Source organism: Betta splendens, chromosome 5 (assembly GCF_900634795.4).
Source record: "Betta splendens chromosome 5, fBetSpl5.4, whole genome shotgun sequence".
In the NCBI taxonomy this organism is placed as follows: Eukaryota; Metazoa; Chordata; class Actinopteri; order Anabantiformes; family Osphronemidae; genus Betta; species Betta splendens.
In genome coordinates, this window is record NC_040885.2 from 19764698 (window position 1) to 19785306 (window position 20609).

The following is a 20609-nucleotide window of genomic DNA, read 5'->3' on the forward strand; positions in this document are numbered from 1 at the left end:
CAGATACTCAGCTGTTGGACAGCATCCCACTAAAGTGCTATTGCATAATGTTGTTGCTTGTTTGCTCTGTCCCCCCCATCAGGGGCACATGGCCGCTCGCCCTGAGGCTGCTTTTCATCAGGCAGATCTTCCTCTCAGTGCTGCTCAGTGGCGTTTGTTGTGGGTTTGTCTTCATACACCTTTAAGTTCTTTATTTTAATTGTGGTGACTTGGTCCTATGTAAATAAAGCTGAGCTGATCTTAATGTTTTTATTAAGACCTGTTCTCAGACCTCTACAGCTCTAAATATCATTGGACTTGATATTAATAAGTCAACAAGTATCAGTTATTAAAAAACGTAGCTGCTAATGGCAGATTAAAAATGAGTAACAACAGTCTGTTTAAAGTCACTATAACAAACACATCTGTATTATCTGTTATACACACTGGAGTTTATTTTGTCCAGATCTTGAAGAAAAGTGAAAACACTGATGCGAAACAAATGGAGGAAGGAAAATGAAAACCAGAGCTGTCGTCCCCAGAGAGGAAAGGTTATCACCTCTGCTTTCAGCTGGACACAGATGATGTTAAACAATCTGACAGAAATGAGGAGGAATGGGAAAAGGAAACTGGGGGAATTTTTACTCGAAGATGACGTTGCTTTCCTTGAAGCTGCATAAAACCCCAGGAGGCAACTTCCCTTTTATGAACAGCAGCACTCAAACATGCTGAAAACCCAGTGGACCTGTTTTCTACTGGTGTTGTTTTCATTATATGTTTGTTTATATGTTTATTATATGTTGGTAGTGATTCAAATATATATTTAGTCACTGCTCATTAAGATGCTTTATTTAACATTACATGGTCAAAGCTTCACATTCTGCTAGAGACAAATACTAATCAGTTTTCGATTTATCACTATAATATGATGTAATAAATAAAAACTGGTGATAAATGTTATGATAAATTATCGAAAATTTCTAACGTTGAAACGTTTAAAAATCGAAGCTTGTAAACGGGGAGGTTTAGGGTGTGGGGGCGTGGCTAAGCGTGAATTGCTCCTTACCGTAAATTACGTGGTGCGTCACGTCGTTCTCTCGGCGCTGATTGGAGCAGATTATTATATATAGGAGTGACAGAAACGCGGCGTTTTAGTGAAGCGAGGCGCTGTGATTGAAGTGCGAGGAGGACGAACGTGTGCTTCTGTTGGACTATTTGGGACTTTTTGACAAGTAGTGTTTCTCTTTTTTCGTTTCATTTTTAAAAGTTGAATTTCTACCGACCTCCCCGTCTACGCGGCTGTTTGAGCTCCACCGTGTCCTAAGAAGAATCATGCTGAAGCTCTGCATCGTGTTGGTTTTATCCGCCTCCGTCTGTTCAGAGTCGGTGAGTGCTTTAACTGAGCAGCTGCTCCTCCGCTCCGAAACTCGAGTGTTGTTTCCCCCGCTAAAGTACCTGTGAAGTAACTGAAGCTAAAGTCCCCGTAAAGTGACTGAAGCTAAAGTGACTGAAGCTAAAGTGACCGAAGCTAAAGTGACCGAAGCTAAAGTACCTGTAGCTACAGTACCTGTGAAATAACTGAAGCTAATGTAACTGATGTTCCCGTAAAGTAACTGAAGCTAAAGGAAACACCACAGAGATTCGTGATTTGAACCCACAGGTCGCTTTCCATCACTTCGCCCCTCAAACCGCCAGAAGCGGAGCCGCAAACCAGAGCACTTGAGGCCGGAGGTTCAGCCGGGCAGAGGGGGCACCGTACCCGCTGGTCGTATCCAGTTTGGGGCCGGGGAGGGGGGGGGGCTGGCGGCTCGTTCCTCTGCCTCTCATGAGCCAATTACTCAGACGCTCTTTTGTGATTTTGTTATCAGGCGTTTGTTCATGTGTGGAGCTGTTGGAGCAGAGTACGGCCTGCAGCTAGTGATGGTTTAGGAAAGTGTCCACCAGCTTCTCAGTCCAGTGTCTTATGACTATGAAACTGATGGAAAAATAGAATATTTGGCACAAATGGGCTTGAAAGCTGTTTTTACTGCTCAGGTTACTTCTAAAAGCTGAGATTAAACTGGCGACGCACGTTACAGTGACTGTTGTGTACTACAGTGGTGAAGGTGCGTTTGTGTTCACATAGAGCTTGTAATTTAACGACAGTCGTTCCTGCATAACAGATTGTTGTTTTGGAAAGGAGACAGTGTCAACAGGCAAAAGCTGACTTCATGCTGGAAGAATTTGTGCTGAGGAACGTCACCAGTGTAGTTTCACAATGCACCAGAGGCTGCTGGTTTTTCTTTTGTGAGTTATGTGCTGTAATTATTGTCAGGGTGTCGCCCCTTCTTGTCGCTTTGTGGTCTTTTCTACATCTCTCTTCCCCAGCGATGTGTAAAGGATAGGCCGGTTGTCTGTCCTGCCACCCAGGTTTAAGGTTTTCATTATTATTAATGAAGCGTGTGTTACTGGAACCCCACACAGTGTGAGTGAGCCAGTCCTCCCCTCATGGCCTAAGTCAGTGTGGGTGTGTGGCCAGTTTCAAAATTAAATGCAACTCTTATTGGTTGCTTGGTTTGAAAGTTGCTGTCTGTTGGATTTTGGATTCTGATGGTAACCTTCATTTCAATATCCACAAGCAAGTGTCTGTGTCCTTTCAGTGCTGGTCGCACTCTGTCTGGAGTGTTTTTAAAGGCTGCTTAGAAGCCACCCGCATACAAACACATGTGCCCTGCCCCCGTCCTCCCAGTTTGTTAGTCCAAATGGTGTGAAAGGGCACATGGCTGCGAATGAATGACTGACTTTACCAGTTCCTCCAGCTTTTGCTACATGGTCGACTGTTTGCTTGAGCGTGATGTGGGAGGACAGGGAGGGTTCCCACGGTGCGTCCTGCTAATCCGGCGCTGAAGCTGGGGGCTGTCGTTGGTCGCCTTCTCTCACCGGCATCTAACAGTCATAAGCCAGAGATTTTAAACGCAGCAGTCATTCGGATCCACCTCCTCTTTACAAGCTGTTACATTTCTCAGAATCCCACAGCTCCCGCTTGTCTCATCGTCTTGTCCCTTCTACCCGCTCCTCTTTTACGTCCTTTTTTGATTTCCCCTCTGGAATGTGACCTATGGTGACCTTGACTGGCCCTCTTGAGGATTTTGCACACTTGGAGGGTTGTCAATAGGGCCCTGGGGCCTTTTCACAAGGGGCCACTTCTTTCTTTTAGCCCAGTGTGGAAACACCTACAGCTTTCCCAGGAAATGTGTTCATTTCTAAGTATTCGCTCCTGTTACTCTGCAGCTTTGAGCTTTGTTTTCTTCACTCGTGTCACCTTGCCTGCTCCTGTTGACCTTTTGCTTTTTCTGTGATCAGCTGTCTCTTAGTTCTGTCTTTCTGCTCTTCCTTTGATGGCTACTTATCCCCTAAGCTATGACTATTCCTACCTGCATCTTCCTAGTCCTTTCTCTCCTGTGCACTCATTATCGGTCATGGCTTGGGTTTGGCATTCACAGCTAATCAGGAACATTGTGTTACCTGAAAATGGGCCATGCTCTGAATGCTAGAAAGGCTTCTTGGGAAGCTACAAGCCCGATGGGAGTGTTCATCAGTGCCTTTAGTTCCTACTGGATGTAGAAGTTTCTCCACCAGTTTAAACATAAGACATTTCTCTCTCCTTTGTCTTGTGACTGGAAGCCATCTTGTCAAACTGAGCTTTGCAGAACCCTCATTCGCCAAATGTGTTTGTGTTGTAGTTAATTGAAGTAAAAAGATCCTCCTTAATGTGGAGGTAATCCATGTTGCACCACAAACCTCTTGCTTGTTGCCCTGTGAGCCCTGTGGCTGAGACCATTTGTTAAACCCTGATGGAATGTCACTGGTCTTGCATGTAGAGCTCAGTCATTTGCACCAGAATGAGTCAGATTTTGCTTCTTTTGCATGATGTGGCACACTGAAAGGATGTGCATTAAAAAGCAAGGGGTGGGGGGGATGTTCAATAGTATCATTAGGTTGTAATAATGGTTCCTGCATTGCTGTCCGCTGGTCTATAAAATCCCTTTAGGCCGTGGAATGTTGGCACAAGGACTTGAAGTCCTTTTTGCCTGTGATGGAGAGAATCTGATTGCTCCTGTCGCCTCTTTTAAAACACTGTGTATTTGATCTTTTGTAACTACAACTAAATGAACAACTTTGCAGCAGAGCTTGGTGGTAAGAAGCCTCTTTTATTATATTGCTGAGAGTTCTAGTGTTTGGAGCCTGTTCGAATCCTTCCAGTAGACAGACCAGACTGTTTTATTCACCTCCTCCACCTGACTATGGCCTAGTGAATGTGGTTCGTCACTGTGTTTCCACCGGGGAAAAGCATTGGTGAGCAGACTGTTAACATCTGTCAGGACCAATGCCTTCTGAATGTATTTGTATTTTTCAAACTGAACATGTGTATCTGAATAGAAACAGGTGTATGTGTAAATTCATAACAAAAACGTTACATATGCAGCTGCTCTTGATTGACTTATCACTTCAGTTACATCCCAGGTGAGATACATCTTACATTAACTCTGCAGCCTTGGACGTACAGTTGTCTCACAGATGAAACTGCTCTGACCTAGTTTTGCTAGACTTTCCCTGTGCATACAGTAAAATGCACACTTCCACCAGAAATGGGTCTAGGTGCTTCGAGGGTTTCCCCTTATTCAAACCTTCTTACTGATGCGTGGCAGTAACGCAGCGCTGTGTAGGCAACTGCACAGACTGGTCTGTCTCTCTGTAAACCAGCAGTGGCTCAGTAATTCCACCATCTCAGTCAAGGCCGAGGCATTCACCTACAATTAACTTGTGCTGGACCTTCTGCATCTGTGGGTTGTGAGACTCAATAATAAAGATAAAAACCTAAAGCAAACAATTAATTAGCTTCTCACTGCTGATGTGCTAGATCCCAAACCCTGAAGTATTCAAAAATACCAGTCCCATATTAGTGGAGGGAGAAAACAGCGCCACAGTCTGGCTTCATTTTCAAATCCACTGTCCTGCACAACATCTTCACAGTCCGAAGTCAAAACAAGAGCCTACAAGAATCAGCTGCCCAGAATTTTCCCAGTGTTCCTATCTGTGTGCACACAGGACCTTGGCTGTGTTGTTAAGGGAGGAATGTGGTGGCCGACTGTGTAACCATGGTCTTGGCTACTTGTCTGACCCACATGAAAAGACACATTCCTCCGTCTGCCAAATTCAACAGCAGCTACACAGCTTTGTACAGACCATCATGGCTGTTAGCCTCGTGATCAGATCTCTCTTTTAAAGGAGTAGTTTTGGCTTTTTTGCTGAACTGACTATTATTAAATGTACATCATACTAACTTGGCAGCTTGGCTGGCAATTCGTGTTAATTTGTCTGATGCTTGGTGAATGAATCTTCAGACAAATCTGACGTTTTTTGTTTTTAGTCTGGTAGACGGGTTCTCCTGCTTCTAGTTTTTAAGCTACGTTAGCTGGATTTGTACTACACAGACGTAAGAATGGGATAATGCAAATCTGAGCAAGAAGGCAAATATGAAGCCTGTTGATTTTCTTCCTCAGTTAAAGAAGGATGGAAGTAATCGAAATGCTGAACAAATGGGTGATGTATGTTGTGATCCTGGCCAACTCAGTAAATTAACCACCAGCATCAGGGAGAAACGCCTTGTGTGTGACTGTACACTGTGGGAATGTTTTGGCCAAAATTTAAATTCACCAGACTGGTTTATGATGTTTGGCGTCTTTTATTAATTTCGGAAAGGGTTCTCTGGTAACTGCAGACTTCTGATCCCGACACTCACTGAGCTATACCGAACATTGCCAACTGTTGTGAAATAGGAAATCTGAGCTGATCCAGATAACTCCCAGTCTTTAAAATAAATGGGAGTCATTATGAGTAATCTTCTGCATAATCAAGGAAGAGAAAATAATTTGGTTGTTGACTGGAACAATTTATATCCAGGCTTTATTTGTAGGTTCATTAAACACAAAGTTGACTGTCTGGGATGCACATTTCCTGTTTCCTGTTGTTTAAGGCCTCAAGCATATCTATTAGCCAATACAAATGCTGCAAAAGCTCGCCTTTGGTCTGTTGGGATGTAATGTCTTTGACTCCCTCAGGCAGACATATCGCTGCTGTGGATAAAAAGAGTTTCTACATGGAAGAGTGGGTCAGACATTAGAGGCACCACTTGAGAAGGACCGACTGGCTGCAGGCGTTGGGCCTGTGGTTGAGTTGGTGATGACATGGAAAGACGGCTAAATCGGCAGGAGGAAAGGGACAGTAAAGGTCATTATGAGTCATTGGTTGGGATTATCAGTGGAAATGAAGAGGTGTGTGCCGCACACATGTTTGGACCAGGCAGTCAGGAAACGGGAAGTGCAGGTGGGACAGTTAATCATTCTCAGTTGATGGGAATGACATTGCTCACTTTACAGAGTAATATTTGTCTGCGCCATAACGAAGGTTGAATCAACACACTGCTCATCTTGGTATTGTCCACTGCTACTAGGGCGAGTAGCTAAAGGTGCTACACTGCTCATTGAGGCCCATAAAGGGCACAGGTGAGTCTCCCTACTAGATGAAGGCATATGATGCGATGCCTTAGGCGGGAGAAATCACAATGTGGAGGTAAAAGAAAACAAGGACGCACTCGTGAGTCTAGACTGTAAACACTCTCCATGCCCTTGGTTGATTTGGGCACAAAGACATCATCTCGGAGTGAATGTGCAACAAAGGGGGAAGCAACATTGAATGATAAGTTGTTTTTTTTTTGTTAAAGGTCGACCCCCACAGACTGAGGAGGCACATTCCTCCATGCTGGTGTTTCCTTTTTGTCTTTTCATTCCCTGAGCCTCCTCCACACGCTCTGAATGGAACAGATGCCGCTCTGTCAGCAGATGGGGGATTGTTTCCCCACTCTAATGAAGGGAGGCTGCCCGGGGCTTATCCCCAGTTACCTTGGTCATTGATATGCTCTTGCATCCATAGGCATTGTTGGGCGTCCAAGAAGGGGACAGACCCGAACGCTGGCTGGCAAGACTGCCTTTCAGTCATTGTGGACAATTGGAGGAGAAAATTTTGAGACATCCACATTGAGAGAGAGCCTGGACCGAGGTGGGAAGGCAGCGTTTTACCAACTAAATCTGAGACTTTAGAGAAAACCTTGTTTTCTATTAGTATTCGATACATTAACCACCTGATGGGAAATTAAATCTATTTTAAACATGTCTGTTATAACAGACACATTTTCAGTGGTTCTAGCTTTTAAGTGAGAATTTGGAGGCTTCTTTGTATTTACTAATTTAGCCTAAATGTGGTTTCTGTGGGACTAGTTTGCCTCTCAGACTGTCCAATGGGGGGTGGTTCCGCTGGAGTTAATGGAGTCACTCAGGGCTTCATGCTTTGGACGTAGAAAGTCGTGAACTCTGTTGTACACAACTTGATCAACTTCAAGAGGTGCGTCGCCACTGCAAACATAATTCTCCCTTAAATCCATTAAATTGGCTGGAAGTCGCTGGTTTGGCGGTGATCCACATCCGCCACATTAGGCAAGAATATGAGACCGGACATGATGGGAGGATAATGCTGATCCGTTCGGGTTATAAGTGGCTCTTGCTGACAAATGATGTGGTTGACCAAGATGCAGTTAACGCGTGTGGAGGGTCATTTCTCTGAGATGGACGCTCTGAGTTTTCACATTCTCGAGAATCTTCGTTAAAAGCCTCATTACTGTTGCTTTACTGGACACTGTGTTGTTGTTGAGTAAGCTGGATCCCACGATGTTTCTTTGGCCTTTTGTGACTTTTCTCTGAACCACACAGTACTGCTGGCAAACACAGGCAGCGTTTATGTAGCAGCGCCTGTTAAGGCCTAAGGCCACATTAGGTTTAATAATAAAGGCTGTGGCTTCTTCTCCTCTTGAGTTTCTATGTGGATGTTCTGTAATAAGCGATGAAACTAGTTTGATGCATGTCGTTTGGTGACTGAAGGCATCAGACGCGCCTTCATTTAGGATTTGTTGAGCTTGCTTGTGCGCCCGCAGTTTTGACCCTTGAAGGTTTGAATCAGTTGTGTACAGTAACATTCTCCTTCTTTTTACAGTTTCGATCAGTTTCCATCCTCTATAAATGTTTTTATTTCTTCGGGGCATCTCCACGCTGTTGGGTTTGTGAAACCTCTGGGTGTGTTGTTACCAAATACGCTTTTGGATTTGGAACTGCTTGTTTTTGTCTGGACTGACTGAAACTTGGCCTAAATCTCATTCTGGCTCTGCTCCTCCATAAAATACAGTGACAATGAAATGTCTAGTTCAGTGGCAATGTTTTGATCTCCTGCCGTTTCGGGGAATAAACCTGGCCTGTTGGAACAAGCCACCGTCAGCCTCTAACACAGAACCATGGTGCCTTTTTTAGCAGAATGCAAACATTGCTCCATCAGAGGGTTTAAAGGTTAGAAACCACTCAGGACACTGACACATGACCATATTGACTTTTCTGGGTACTGAGACTGCAAACAGAGGAATTCGGACATGTAACGTGCAGTTTTATTGTAAACTTTGAGGTTGAAACGATCGTAACTCAAACGCAGGAACATCTTGGTGAAGATGTTACAAAGTTTTTAATAGTGGTTTGACAAAAAATGTTAATTCTGACGCCTGCAGCATCTTAAGAGAACACACTGCAGTTGGTCTGATTACAGGGAAACTACCATATTATTGTCTTTCAGATCCTTTCTCTACATTGCTGTGATTGTGTAAGAACTTGTACTCATGCCATGATCGCTTGTGGTAAAACTAAAAGCTTTGTAGGCCTTTAAACCCACATCACAGTCAAGTGTCAGCGGGGCCTCAGGGAGGTTTGTTTGGTTGACTCATGAATCTGGTGTAATTCCTGAAATGCGGTTCACGCCTGTTCCAGCACGACGCATCTGCAGTCGGCTCATCATCAGAACAGAGGCAGGATCGTATAAAGCCAATAGTCTTGCAGGCCTGCACATGTTCACATGATCAGTGCTAAAGGTTTAAATGAGCAGATGATGGAATAGAGCTGTGGAGTTCACAGACTCGATGCAGTCAGTCCAAGACTGCAAAAAAATGAAAAAAATGAAGACCATTAGTTTTGGTTAGAAGTGGAGTCGATGGCAATAGTTGCTACATATACACGGTAGAAACACGTCCTCTGTGTTGGGATCAAGCTAAAATGGCCGTCCCGTGTTTTAAGCACCCCACCCCCCATAGTCTGCTGGTAAAGGCACAGAGGATTACCTTCAAACACACTGTTGCCACACCAAGTATTTGTGCAGCCACAGTTAACCCTTAAAATGACCCAGATGGAAGTAATTATGAGAACTGGTGATGTCAACACAACTGCCCAGGCTCGTTTTCAGTGTGGTTTGTGGTCAGCTGTTGTTCTCAGTGGAAGGCTCCAGCCTCTTCGGCTTGTTTCTAGATGAAAGAGGGTGAAAGTTAGGTCCAAGCTGAGCCATTTGGTTATTAAGATTCAGTAGAACGAAAATCAATCACATCAGTTAGTTGTAAATTAGGAAAATGAAATGCTGGTATTTTAGCAGCTTGATAAGTTACAATGATGAGCTGGGTTCTTGACTTGATAATTTAATCAGCTGTTTGTCTCACATCTATATTTTGTTTATTTCCTGGTGGGGCTTGTTTGCTCTGCTGGTATTTACATGCTAATCGCCTCTCAGCATGTGGCCCAGGTTGGAACCAAGCCTGCGACTCTGCAACTGCATGCGTGATTGCTCTTAAATCTGATGCTTTGAGTTTGATGGGAGAGCAGATACGTGTGGAGACCACTGCATTGGGAGAATCTGACCAGTTTAGCATTGATGCTGATAGTGTGTGTGTGTGTGTGTGTGTCTGTGTATTCAACAGCTCTGTTAATCCCTTCATCCCTCCACTTTGCTCACTAAGCAAATGGTCGAGGACATTAAGTGAGCTAATGTGATTTAAAGGAGCTCCATCATGTTAAGCCTTGCAGTGAGTGGCTGCAGGTGATAGACCAGCCCCCATCACTAACTCACTACTCAGTATGTGAAAGCCAGTCTTTAAAAGGTGCCACTGTTAATTTAGTGATTCACATTAGAGCTCTAGCTCGCTAACTCACCTGCTCATGCATCCCAAGCTGGTCTGCAACGCTTTTAAACACTACAGCACTACAGCCACATGGGCACAGTGTTGGGACCCATGATGGCGACACAGACGTTTGGCTTTTTTTAAAGCTGAACGGGTTGGAGCCGTGTAAACGAGCTGCCGCGCTGCGGGAGGTGTCTGTGTGTGATGTAGGTTCAGGTTTGTCCACTCGTTTCGGGACACGTAATCAGAATCTGCTTTATTGGCCAAGTTTCTACAAAGGAGGAATTGGTTACGGTCTGGTTCTGTCTTTTCGAACTCTGTGGTGGAATGAAATGAAATTAAGTACCTATTTAATTACAGTTAATTATATAATATACAGTACATAATAACCATCCTATTCTCTGTCTCTGAACAGTTTGTGCTGGAAAGCAGACTTTAGTCTTCCTCCAGCCACAGATCTGTGGTTCAGTGAATAAGCGCCTTTAGATGGTGTCAGAGGTTCTGACTTTCCTGTGGCTCCACTCCTCCAATAACTTAACAACCATTAAATGAGTTTACATGAAAATGTGGTGAGGATGAATAAAGAGGTTTTCGTTTTAGATGGATAAGTGTTTGATTGATCCCAAATGGAAGTTCAGCAGAATCCACCGTCTTAGGACGTGAGGTTTTAAGTTTGTAGTGAAATATTTTGGGTTTTCCTGAAATTTTAGACAGTTGTTCATCAGTCTGAATTGTTGAGACCTCCACGAGCCCCATCGTACGTTTCCCCGTACGTTGACACCTGCTCTGTGTGGTGTCCCAGCAGGTGAGGGAAACGGAGACATGGATGCCCATGAAGTCCACAAAGACGGCTGCCTTGTCGACACGCAGCGACATGGAAGCATCAGGAGACTCCCTGAACGGCTCAGACTTCGCTTTTACAGATGAGGAAGACGTGGATGATGATTACTCAGACACTCTGTACGACGACGAGGACGAGTATGACGACTTCTCTGGCTCTGGAGGTCAAGGTCAGTTTCAACGTTCTGATAATTCAGAATGATTGGTTTGGTTATGAAGGTGTTTATTGTTATGAAGGCTTGAAACATTGGTAAATGTGGAATCTGCTTCTTTTTACAGAAGCAACTGTGTCACCTGGTGGAAAGTCCAGGCCATCGGTTAATGTAAGTCACTCATACGCTTTCAGATTTATTCAAGATGATGTGCATATTTTTTTATTTTTTCTCCATTCGTTAACTTTGTGACAGATGTAAGGTCAGCGTTACATCTATCTATCGTTAAATCTTTGCCTCTTTGGTCCTCAGCCTGATATGAACAAGATCCCAGAGCTGGTGTTGCCTCCGCGCCCAACTGTCGACGAGGTGGGCATCGTCCGGGAGAGAAACGAAATCCCAGCGCTGCGCAACCAACCTGTGGACGCTGAGGAGAATCTATCCAACGTCCTCATGTCCCACACCAGCGAAGACAGCATCTTCAATAAGAAGGAGGTGCTCGCTGGTCAGTACAGCGCCTCCCACAGCCTGCTGCGTCTGCACACAACACTTGAATAGCTCGAGTCTAACGTCTCCTCTCCCGTGTCTCCTGCAGCTCTGATCGCAGGCGGCGCCGTCGGCCTCATGTTCGCCATCCTCCCCATCGCCCTCCTCATCTATTGCATGAAGAAGAAGGATGAGGGCAGCTATGATTTGGGGAAGAAGCCCATCTACAAGAAGGCCCCCACCACGGAGATCTTTGCGTAGACCCTGACCTCCACCTCCCATCCCTTCCCCCAACCCTCCAAGCCAATCAGGGCCCACGCCGGCCTCTCAGTGCCTCGTCGTAGTCCTCATCTTCATAGCTCCTCCTCCCGTCTGGCTGTACAGTGGAGCGACGCACTAACCAATCAGAGCCAATCCATTGACTGACTTTTCTACCTGATGCATAAAGTTCTCATTGGTACAACCAATCCAAGGCTTTGTTGGGCCCGAGTCCCTGGACTATTTCAGCTGCGGTACGCCATTTGTTGTTTAGTTTTTTTTTTTTTTGTCCCAGTGTCAAAAAAGACCAACAGAACTTAAACCGAGGACCTGGAGAACTTCACCTTGTCTTTGTCATCTCCTCCTTTCCTCCACTTTCCAGTTAAAAACACTAACACTGTGCAATGATTGTTGGTAAGGTACACATTAACAGTCCAGTTATTTATTTCCTACCAACCGGTTTCTTGGACTGAAGCTTCTCACATTACTGTAGAAAATGAATTTAATGAACCCTTCTTTGTTTAAAACTCCTTGTAATACAGAGAGATTTAAGAAGTTTCAGTTTTATTATTAAAGAATGACAAAAGTTAAAGTTGAAACTGATTTTGATTCCAACAAATACATTGTTACACTGTGGTTTTATGTTATCAAGTGATTTTTTTTTAAAGCTCCACGGAGAGAAGAGATATAAAAAAGGTCATCAAGAGTTCACAAATGATTGTTTAGCCTCCTATTAAACTCGCTACAAACTCCAAAGTCATGGGACGGTTGGGTTCACAGGAGGTAAAGGTAGACGGAGGTTGAGGATGAACAATGAGGCTAATTGGTGGTTATTTTCCTGTGGTAGACCCAGATCTGGGACCGTACACCAGCCTACGGTCCTGCTCTGTAAACCAGAGGCATCAGGTGAACGGCTTCTCTCACACTGGGAAAACCCTGTTACTCCAATAAGACATTTTGCCAGTTGATCACTGGCCCACGTAGCTACTGAAGCAGGCAGCAGTAGGGCGGGGCTCCAGCAGTGTGACTCCTGCTGCGCCTCCAGGGCTGCCTTTCTGTTCTTACAGTGAAGTTGGCTGCCGCAGCCCGACACGCCTGCATTCCTCACACAGGAGCAGGGTCAACACTAGATTAGAGGATTAGTGTGGCAGGACAGTGAAGTACCTGTGTGTGTGCTTTCATGCTGAAAGTCACATGACTGATAACACTTGTGTGTACTGTAAATATTGACCCTGTGATCAGCTGCTTGGCTTTGAATAAGGGTGAAACCATCTGGCTGTGTCCAATAGAAGGGAGCAGGCGTGTGGCCGTGCGATAGCTCAGCTCATAAAAAGCTTAGGTTCAACTAAATTTAAGATTGGCGGCTCCCTGAGCATCTCTATCTCTGTGAAGCTTCCTGGTCCATCTGTACCTGCTGCTTTTAATGCATCCAGTAAATATGTGATCGTTTGTCCATAAATATCAGCGTTAAGCTCTGTGATCGGAGAAACCGGTAGATTTTCATACTTCTCGTTTGTTTTTCAGTCGTGCTCGATGCTCAGTTCTTCTCAATAAGCTACATATGGTTTGTTATTTCCAGTATGGGTCCAGTATGTCGTTGAGCAGCGTTTATGGCTCACATTTCACAAGGCAGCACTGCTTTACCGGGCTGCTTTACCAAGGGTTTGTACATAGTCAATAAAGAGATAAAATGACCTTGGTGTTCAGCCGCATGCTGGCAACAAACAATATTTACCAAATATTTAAATGCCAAATAGTTCCTGTTTCGTTTCCCTCAGCAGTAATGGATGTGATTCACTGTGAGTTTTAACGTGACCAATTCTAATACTAACTCGCCTCCTCGTTGTTCTCCAGTGCTTTTCCTGCAGTAGATCAACTTTTTCCTTTTTCATATTATTTAACTGTCAAATTATTTTATTGCCTTCTTTCAGGTTGGGGCGTTATGCCCTTTTTAAGCTGTTGTTCATGTGATTTTAAAGTTTTATATTCACTAGTTTGTGATTTCAGAGGCAAATAGTTTTGAAACTTTTTATTTTGTAAGAGTTTCTATTACCTTTTTAGACTTTTGCTTTTGTATTTATGTTTGTTTGTAGGATTGATGCTGTGGCTCATCTCATTCTGATGGGATGCTGTACTCGTACACCATGCATTCAGGAGCAGACCTGGGCTGGTTCTTAAACGGCCTGGGACGCATTTGGAGACATGTTTTTGTAAAATTCCAGATTCCTGTTTCCTCAAGCTGCCAAGCAGTGATTAAAGCAACTCATGAGGGCAGTTATCTCCCTGAAAGCACTGCAGTAGTCTGTGCTGGTCCCCATCTCGGTCCTGGTCCAGGTCCAGGTCCTGATCCAGGTCAGGTCTGCTCCCTGAGCTTGGACACGTTCTGCTGCTTCAAGCAGCATGTGTGAATCAGCAGTGGAGTGAGGAGCCACTATTGGTTTCTACATGCAGGTTGTGATTCATTAATGGGAATAAAGCTATTTTTATGCACATTAACACCACAAGCCGTTGTGTGTTCTCTGTTTGTGCATTAGACCTGTTTAGGGCCCAGGACACAGTCCGGACCTGCTTGGTGCAGGTGGGTCGGTTTGGGCCAGGTGTACCGGCCTGGATTACACGTTCATTTTGTAGCCCATAACCCTGAGTGCCATCTGTCCATCTTCATTCATTCTTCATTCTTATCAGTCTGTGATCAGAGCTGTTTGAGTGAATTAGACAGCGACAGACTAACAAGCGAGCAGCCGCTTTGTTGTTTCTGCCTCTAGCTCCACTAGCTTTTATTGATGCTAACGAACGTGACGTAGCTAACGGCTAATATCTTCTTCTATGGTGCGTACGCGTCTGAGCTGAGGCGCTAAATGCCTGTGGACCCTAAAACCAACATGTGCCAACTAACAGGTGAACGTTCCAACATGTTGAAATAGCTTTTTGAGCTAAACTTCCCTTCACATGGCTCATTAACGTATATATTTATGTTTTTAAATACATGACATATTTGTTACATATGAAAAAACTACATTTAGATGTCAGGTGTACCAAGAGTTCTAAATGTAGTCACATGCAGCCGCATGCTGTGTATATGTGTGTGTTGTGGCTGCACATGCTCAGTAGAGACATTTATTCATGACTGGGTTTATGTTTTCCACCTTAAGGCCACTATATGAGACTTTCAGCCGGATCGAATATGTTGATCCATCATGTTCCTGAAGACCTGGAGTTCATGTGTTGGTGCTTGGAGGATCCCATCAGTCCGGTCTCCTGCGACTTTCCCAATATCACGTTCTCTCTGCTGTCTCTCGCGGTCGAGACTTCGCTGTGCGTTTTGTCCACAGTTTGTTTTCAGGGACACAAAGGCACTGAGGTAAAACTTGACGTGGGGAAAGAAAAGAAGTTGAGTAAAAGGCTTGATGTGCTGACCTTTGACCTGTCCGACTCACATGAACACAACAGAAAACAAAACACGACAAAGGAAAACAATATTTCATTGGAACACACTTAGTGTGTGTGTGTGTGTGTGTGTGTGTGTGTGTGTGTGTGTGTGTGTGTGTGTGTGTGTGTGTGTGTGTGTGTGTGTGTGCGTTGACGTTCATGCAGACAAGCTGTTGCCTGTCGACCTCTGAGCTGCAGGGAAACACACACACATTCCAGAACAAACCCATATTCATGCATTGTGTTGTACACACAGTCACATTTGTGCATGTGTTGCCCAGGTTGGTTGTGTGTTTGTTCAGACTCTTTGGAGACAAAACAAGCAGGTTAAAGTGCAGCACTGGAATCTCCCCACACCTCTTCAGCGTGTACGAGCAATGAGCAGGAACGTGTGTGTGCAGCGAACTCACTAATACGCACACATAACATTTGATCCCCATCATGTGTTTATTTATGTTACACATTTGCAGTCATATTAGTTCTGCAGCGGAGAGCAGGTGTCAACGGTTTCCCTTCTGTTTCTCTCCATGTCCAGTTTACACCGAGCTCCATGCAACACGGCAACACTGCAACCTACAGGGAATCAACCCCTCCATGTGTGGCGTTGTTTGATCTGCTGAACACGTTGTGTCCACATGCAGGACCTGCCCTCTGTTACACGCACGCACGCACGCACGCACGCACGCACGCACGCACACAGCTGCTGATCAGGTTAGCTCTGTTAAGGAACCGAATCATGTTTGCAGCGTCTTTATTCCTTAGTTTTAGGAAATTATGTGTCAATGAGGGTTTCAAATGAGAGCTCTATGCAAATCACAGAACGATGACATGGATGTGGTGTGTGTGAGCGTATGTGAGTGCGTGTGCGTGTGTGTGTGAGTGCGTGTGAGTGCGTGTGTGTGAGCGTATGTGAGTGCGTGTGCTCGTGTGTGTGTGCGTGTGCGTGTGTGCGCATGTGCGTGCGTGTGCGTTTGTGTGTGTGAGCGTATGTGAGTGCGTGTGCGTGTGTGTGTGTGTGTGTGTGTGTGTGTGTGTGTGTGTGTGTGTGTGTGTGTGTGTGTGTTTATATACTTGACTCCATCACTGGCCCCTTATTAATTGTTGTGCCCTTTGCATCATTTCTCTGCTTCTCTTCCATAATAATGCCGAGTCGTCTCATCACCAACACGTTGCTTGCAGGAATCTGACAGCCTGGTTTCCATCTTTCAGCCCCTCAGTGTTCTAGCGCTGGTCGGGTCTGAGCGTCCTGTCTCCCTCCCAGTGCCTTCTCTTGTCTCTCCCAGTCACAGGCCACCTTTTGTCTCCATTCAAAATCTCAAATTCCTCCCAGCCTTTGCCCACAGTAACACACACACACACACACACACACACACACACACACACACACACACACACACACACACACACACACACACACACACACACACACACACACACACACACACGCATGCATTCCTTTGCCCAGCAACAATGAGGCCTTTGTGTCGTGCACTGCCCGTGTTTTCATTTCATTTTTTATTGCTTTTGAACTTCTCGCATGGAGAATTTAATCATCTCTAGCCTGTTTCCTGAGCTTGGTTTTGAAAAGGATTTTTTTGTTTCACGGCTGCTCGTCAGCTGTTCCTGTCACACACACACTCCAAGGGCAAAGGGACAACATGCTTTGTGATGCACTTGACTTTAGTTTGTGTCTCATTTCTTATCGTGGCCGTTCAAAGCCTGTAAAAGCTGGAAGAGGAAAAGACAGCTGGAGTTGGACAGGAGATGAGAAACAAGACAAAGAGGAGGAGGCAACACACGCACTGACTAACGGAGCTGTTCCACATTGTGGGGGCTTCATTTGTCTCCTTTCATTCAGTCTCTACATCTTGTAAAAACAGCAGTGGACTTTCACCCGTGTGTGTTTGAGTCCGTTTAAAAGCAGCACTGAGCAGGTTTTAAATCTGAGCTTGTACCTGCTGCTCGTTCCATCCAGGTCAGAGTCTCAGCTTCAGGAGCTCTGACTGCATTGTTTGCATAATAAATGGCCTATTAACAAAGTCTTTCATTGGTCATTTTTTCATTTTCACCAGACAAAACCCTCTTTCATCTCCCTGGGGCTCCTAACCCTCCTCTGGCCCTGATCCCTCTATGGTTCTAAAACCAGGAAACCACATTTTGTCACAGTCCAGCTGTGTTGCACCTGCGTTCAGTGGGATGGACATCAGTTGAGCAGACAGATCTAATACTTGATGATGATGATGATGAAGCTCTTTGTCCCTTCCTGCCCAGGTGTCAGACAGACTCCTCTGGTTCTGAGAGAGCCTAAAGAACGGACTGTCCCTGAACGCGACCACATCACAGCTCCATGCTTGTTGGAGGTGGAGTGTGTTGGAGGCCCAGGCTATGACGGTGAACGCTGAGCTGCGGGACGCTGCGTGAGGCCTCTGGGTCGGGCCGGGTTGGGTCCGCTCAGCAGCTCATCTCACAGTAGTGGTGTCTGTCACACCCGAGCGGCTGCTCTTCCAGTTTTTGGTTGTCGTCGTACGAACCTGTTGGTCTGTGCTATTTTTAACCTGCAGGCACCTTACGTTGCAGTTCTGGATGAACCCGTGCTGGAGTGGTTCTAGGTCTGCTGGTAGGCTGGCGTGTTATAGACGGAACCAAAGGGCACAGTGTTGCCAGATGGGAAATAAAGAAATATGACACTGTCGCTTTAAAATGATTGGATTTTGACCCAAACTATCGTATGAAATAAAAACTTTAAGAATCACAGTGCATTCAAAAACTAACCTATTCCATGTTCACATAACATACGGAAATCATACAGACGTTTAATTATTTCAATTAAACAATTATTTTATTCATTTTCGGAGCTAGAGACTTGATGCGTTTTCTTTTCCCTGTGTTTTAACACTGACAGGCCGATAAAGCTGCTTGTTTTGCTCACTGCACCTGAAGTCTTTACTAGTTCACTTTGTTCAGAACGGTGTCACTGTGCCAACAAACACGAGCAGATCATCGAACCAATCAGCAGCGTCTCTGATGTGATTGACAGAGGGCAGGAGCCAATCACCTACGAGTGAAAACAGTTTCTGGCGACGTGCGCGTCAAATGAAACGAAATCAAACCGTGAAGAACAGCAGTGTCAAAACTATTGAGGAAAGACTCTACGATGTCGTAGATCGTGCAGATCCCAGAACTATCGTATAAATAAATGTCTGGCAACACTGAAGGGGCAGAACCTTCTAATTCCTAAGCTTCAAAGCAGCGGTTCTGACGGGTCGGTGCTGTTCATGGTTCATGGTTCCTCCTTCAGGTTGTCTTTGGAGCGAGGCGGACCGGGTCGTACCCACCTGCACTTTGGACCTTTCCTACAGGCTGCTGCACAAACAGCTGTGTCCACGAAACGTCATGAGGAAATGTTTAACCTTTATGACACTTCTGTTTTGAAACGGCCTTAAAATGATGGATGCTAAGTTCATGGATAAGTTTTTTGTTTCTTTATGTCAGAATATTTTGGAGGATTTGAAAAAGCATTTGTGATTAGATCTAGTTGAGGTCTCAGTAACACAAGCTGCTGTGATTCCTGGAACATCTCAGGCTCCACATCGTCGCTGACCAATGAGCAAAGCGCCCTTTTCTTCCCACCACAGCAGGGAGTTGATCACTTCCTGCTATTAAATCTGGCTGAGGGCCAGAGGTCAAGGGTCAAAGGTGGGAGGCGGCGCTGACAAGGAGGAGGAGATGACAAGAGAAGCAGGGCAACGATGGAGGATTTACTGAGGAACGACTGGAATTTCCTGAATGCTAATGACGGAGCCGGGCAGCAGTGATGTTAGCGTTAGCATTAGCGTTCATTAGCGTCTGCGCAGTCCCAGCGTCTGCAGTCCCTGCATTTTGCGCAGTCCCAACGTCTGCGCAGTCCCAGCGTCTACGCAGTCCCCGCGTCTGCGCAGTCCCAACATCTGCGCAGTCCCCGCGTCTGCGCAGTCCCAACGTCTGCGCAGTCCCAGCATCTGCGCAGTCCCCACGTCTGCGCAGTCCCAGCGTCTGCGCAGTCCCTCAGACATGCTGCACACGTTCAAGCTTCTGGCTCCTATAATGAAGCAAAGTGTTGATGTCTATAAATAAATCTGACTTGTATTTGAGACATCCTGTAGGAGAAGTTGGACTTTGGTGGTTTAGGAAATCAGCTCCATGTGTGTTTGACGGTACAGTAAATCCAGGGCTCTGCCCCTTTGGGGGGGTGCTAAGCCCACTGAAGGCGCGTGTAACGTGACTCTTCCCGTGTTTCAGTGAGACTCCGAGCTGCATTTGAGGAACATGAAGCTTCACCAACACTTGGCTTCACTCAGACACGTTCACCTGCAGCTCATGGTAAAATCAGCCACAACCAAACCGGCACCAACCTGCTTGAAGCCTCCGGGTCTTTTATATTGTGCACAAACTTAAGCTGGAACATTCACTGTTTTTGCTTCTGTTTCCTCAACAACTTAAAGACTACAGTTTACACCAGGCTTGTGTAATTTTGGATCGCACGGCTCCACGCAGTGTTAACGGGCGTGAAAGTACTACATGGAGACGTCGGGGGAGCTCGTAGCCTGTTCAAATGCAAACATCAGCCAGCGCCAGGAGAAAATCCTTCCACTCACACAGGAAGTGGCTGCAGACTGATGTCGTCTACAGGCATTTCCCTGCGTTGCCTGAATTCCTCTAAGTAAGGTCAAGCGTGGAGGATTGTGGGCCTCAGCACATTGACTCACTGCTGTGAGCTGTGAGCTGGAGAAGCTGCCTCCAGTCGTAACGCTACCGCTCTGTGAGCTGAGGTGAAGTCAAGGCTGGGCTCCAGTGGCTGTGGTGTCATCGAGTGCTCTTTAAAGGCAGTGTGTCCTCCGCACTCAGATTTGCTTTTGGCTGTTTTGACAGCGCTTCCGTCTCGTACAGATCCTGTGATTGGACAGAAGTCTGGGTAATGAGCCTCTTCCTGTCAGCGGTGACTGGGGAGGTCAAGCAGCAAACAGCCGGGCCACTGGACTCGAACCAGACCCCTGTGATCAGTTTGCTCTGAATTCTTTGGATGTCAGTTTTTAGCGATCACAAAAATAACCAATGAACATTTATTTCTGTTGAAGTTGTTGCATGAGTCCAGACACAAACTCATCTGGATGAATTAGAACCTTCAACAATGTCATATCAAAATGAAAAGAACGAACATAAAACATTTCAATGTGAATCCAGGTTTGTTTTATTTACAGTACAATCATCTTTGTTAAGTTCACCTTTGTCACATTATCTCTTTAAACAGTCAGCTCATAGGAAACAAATGAAGTTAACATAGTAAACAAACCGACGGTGCCACAGGGTTTGGTCTCCGCTACTGGTTTCCCACAGATTCGTTCTCACACTTC

At 45.4% G+C, this 20609-nt stretch overlaps 1 protein-coding gene across 2 annotated transcripts; it reads left to right on the forward strand.

Annotated features, from left to right (window-relative positions):
• The first annotated feature begins 1124 nt into the window (after positions 1–1124).
• Positions 1125–14286, forward strand: sdc4 (syndecan 4). 2 transcript variants are annotated; one of them, XM_029151393.3, is made up of 5 exons: positions 1125–1365; positions 10857–11064; positions 11174–11217; positions 11359–11551; positions 11642–14286. In XM_029151393.3, the coding sequence occupies exons 1-5, from the start codon at positions 1312–1314 to the stop codon at positions 11791–11793; spliced, it is 651 nt and encodes a 216-aa protein (XP_029007226.1). In that variant the 5' UTR covers positions 1125–1311; the 3' UTR covers positions 11794–14286. The 2 variants fall into 2 exon arrangements, with proteins under 2 accessions (XP_029007226.1, XP_029007227.1); XM_029151394.3 differs by having other exon boundaries at positions 1127–1365; positions 10860–11064.
• The last annotated feature ends 6323 nt before the right edge of the window (positions 14287–20609 follow it).

Bases quoted from the DNA above. Each gene is read 5' to 3' on its own strand.
- sdc4 (XM_029151393.3), top strand. From the start codon at position 1,312: ATGCTGAAGCTCTGCATCGTGTTGGTTTTATCCGCCTCCGTCTGTTCA. The intron at 11,065-11,173 runs GTCAGTTTCAAC...TTCTTTTTACAG, and splicing joins CTCTGGCTCTGGAGGTCAAG to AAGCAACTGTGTCACCTGGT. The intron at 11,218-11,358 runs GTAAGTCACTCA...TTTGGTCCTCAG, and splicing joins AGTCCAGGCCATCGGTTAAT to CCTGATATGAACAAGATCCC.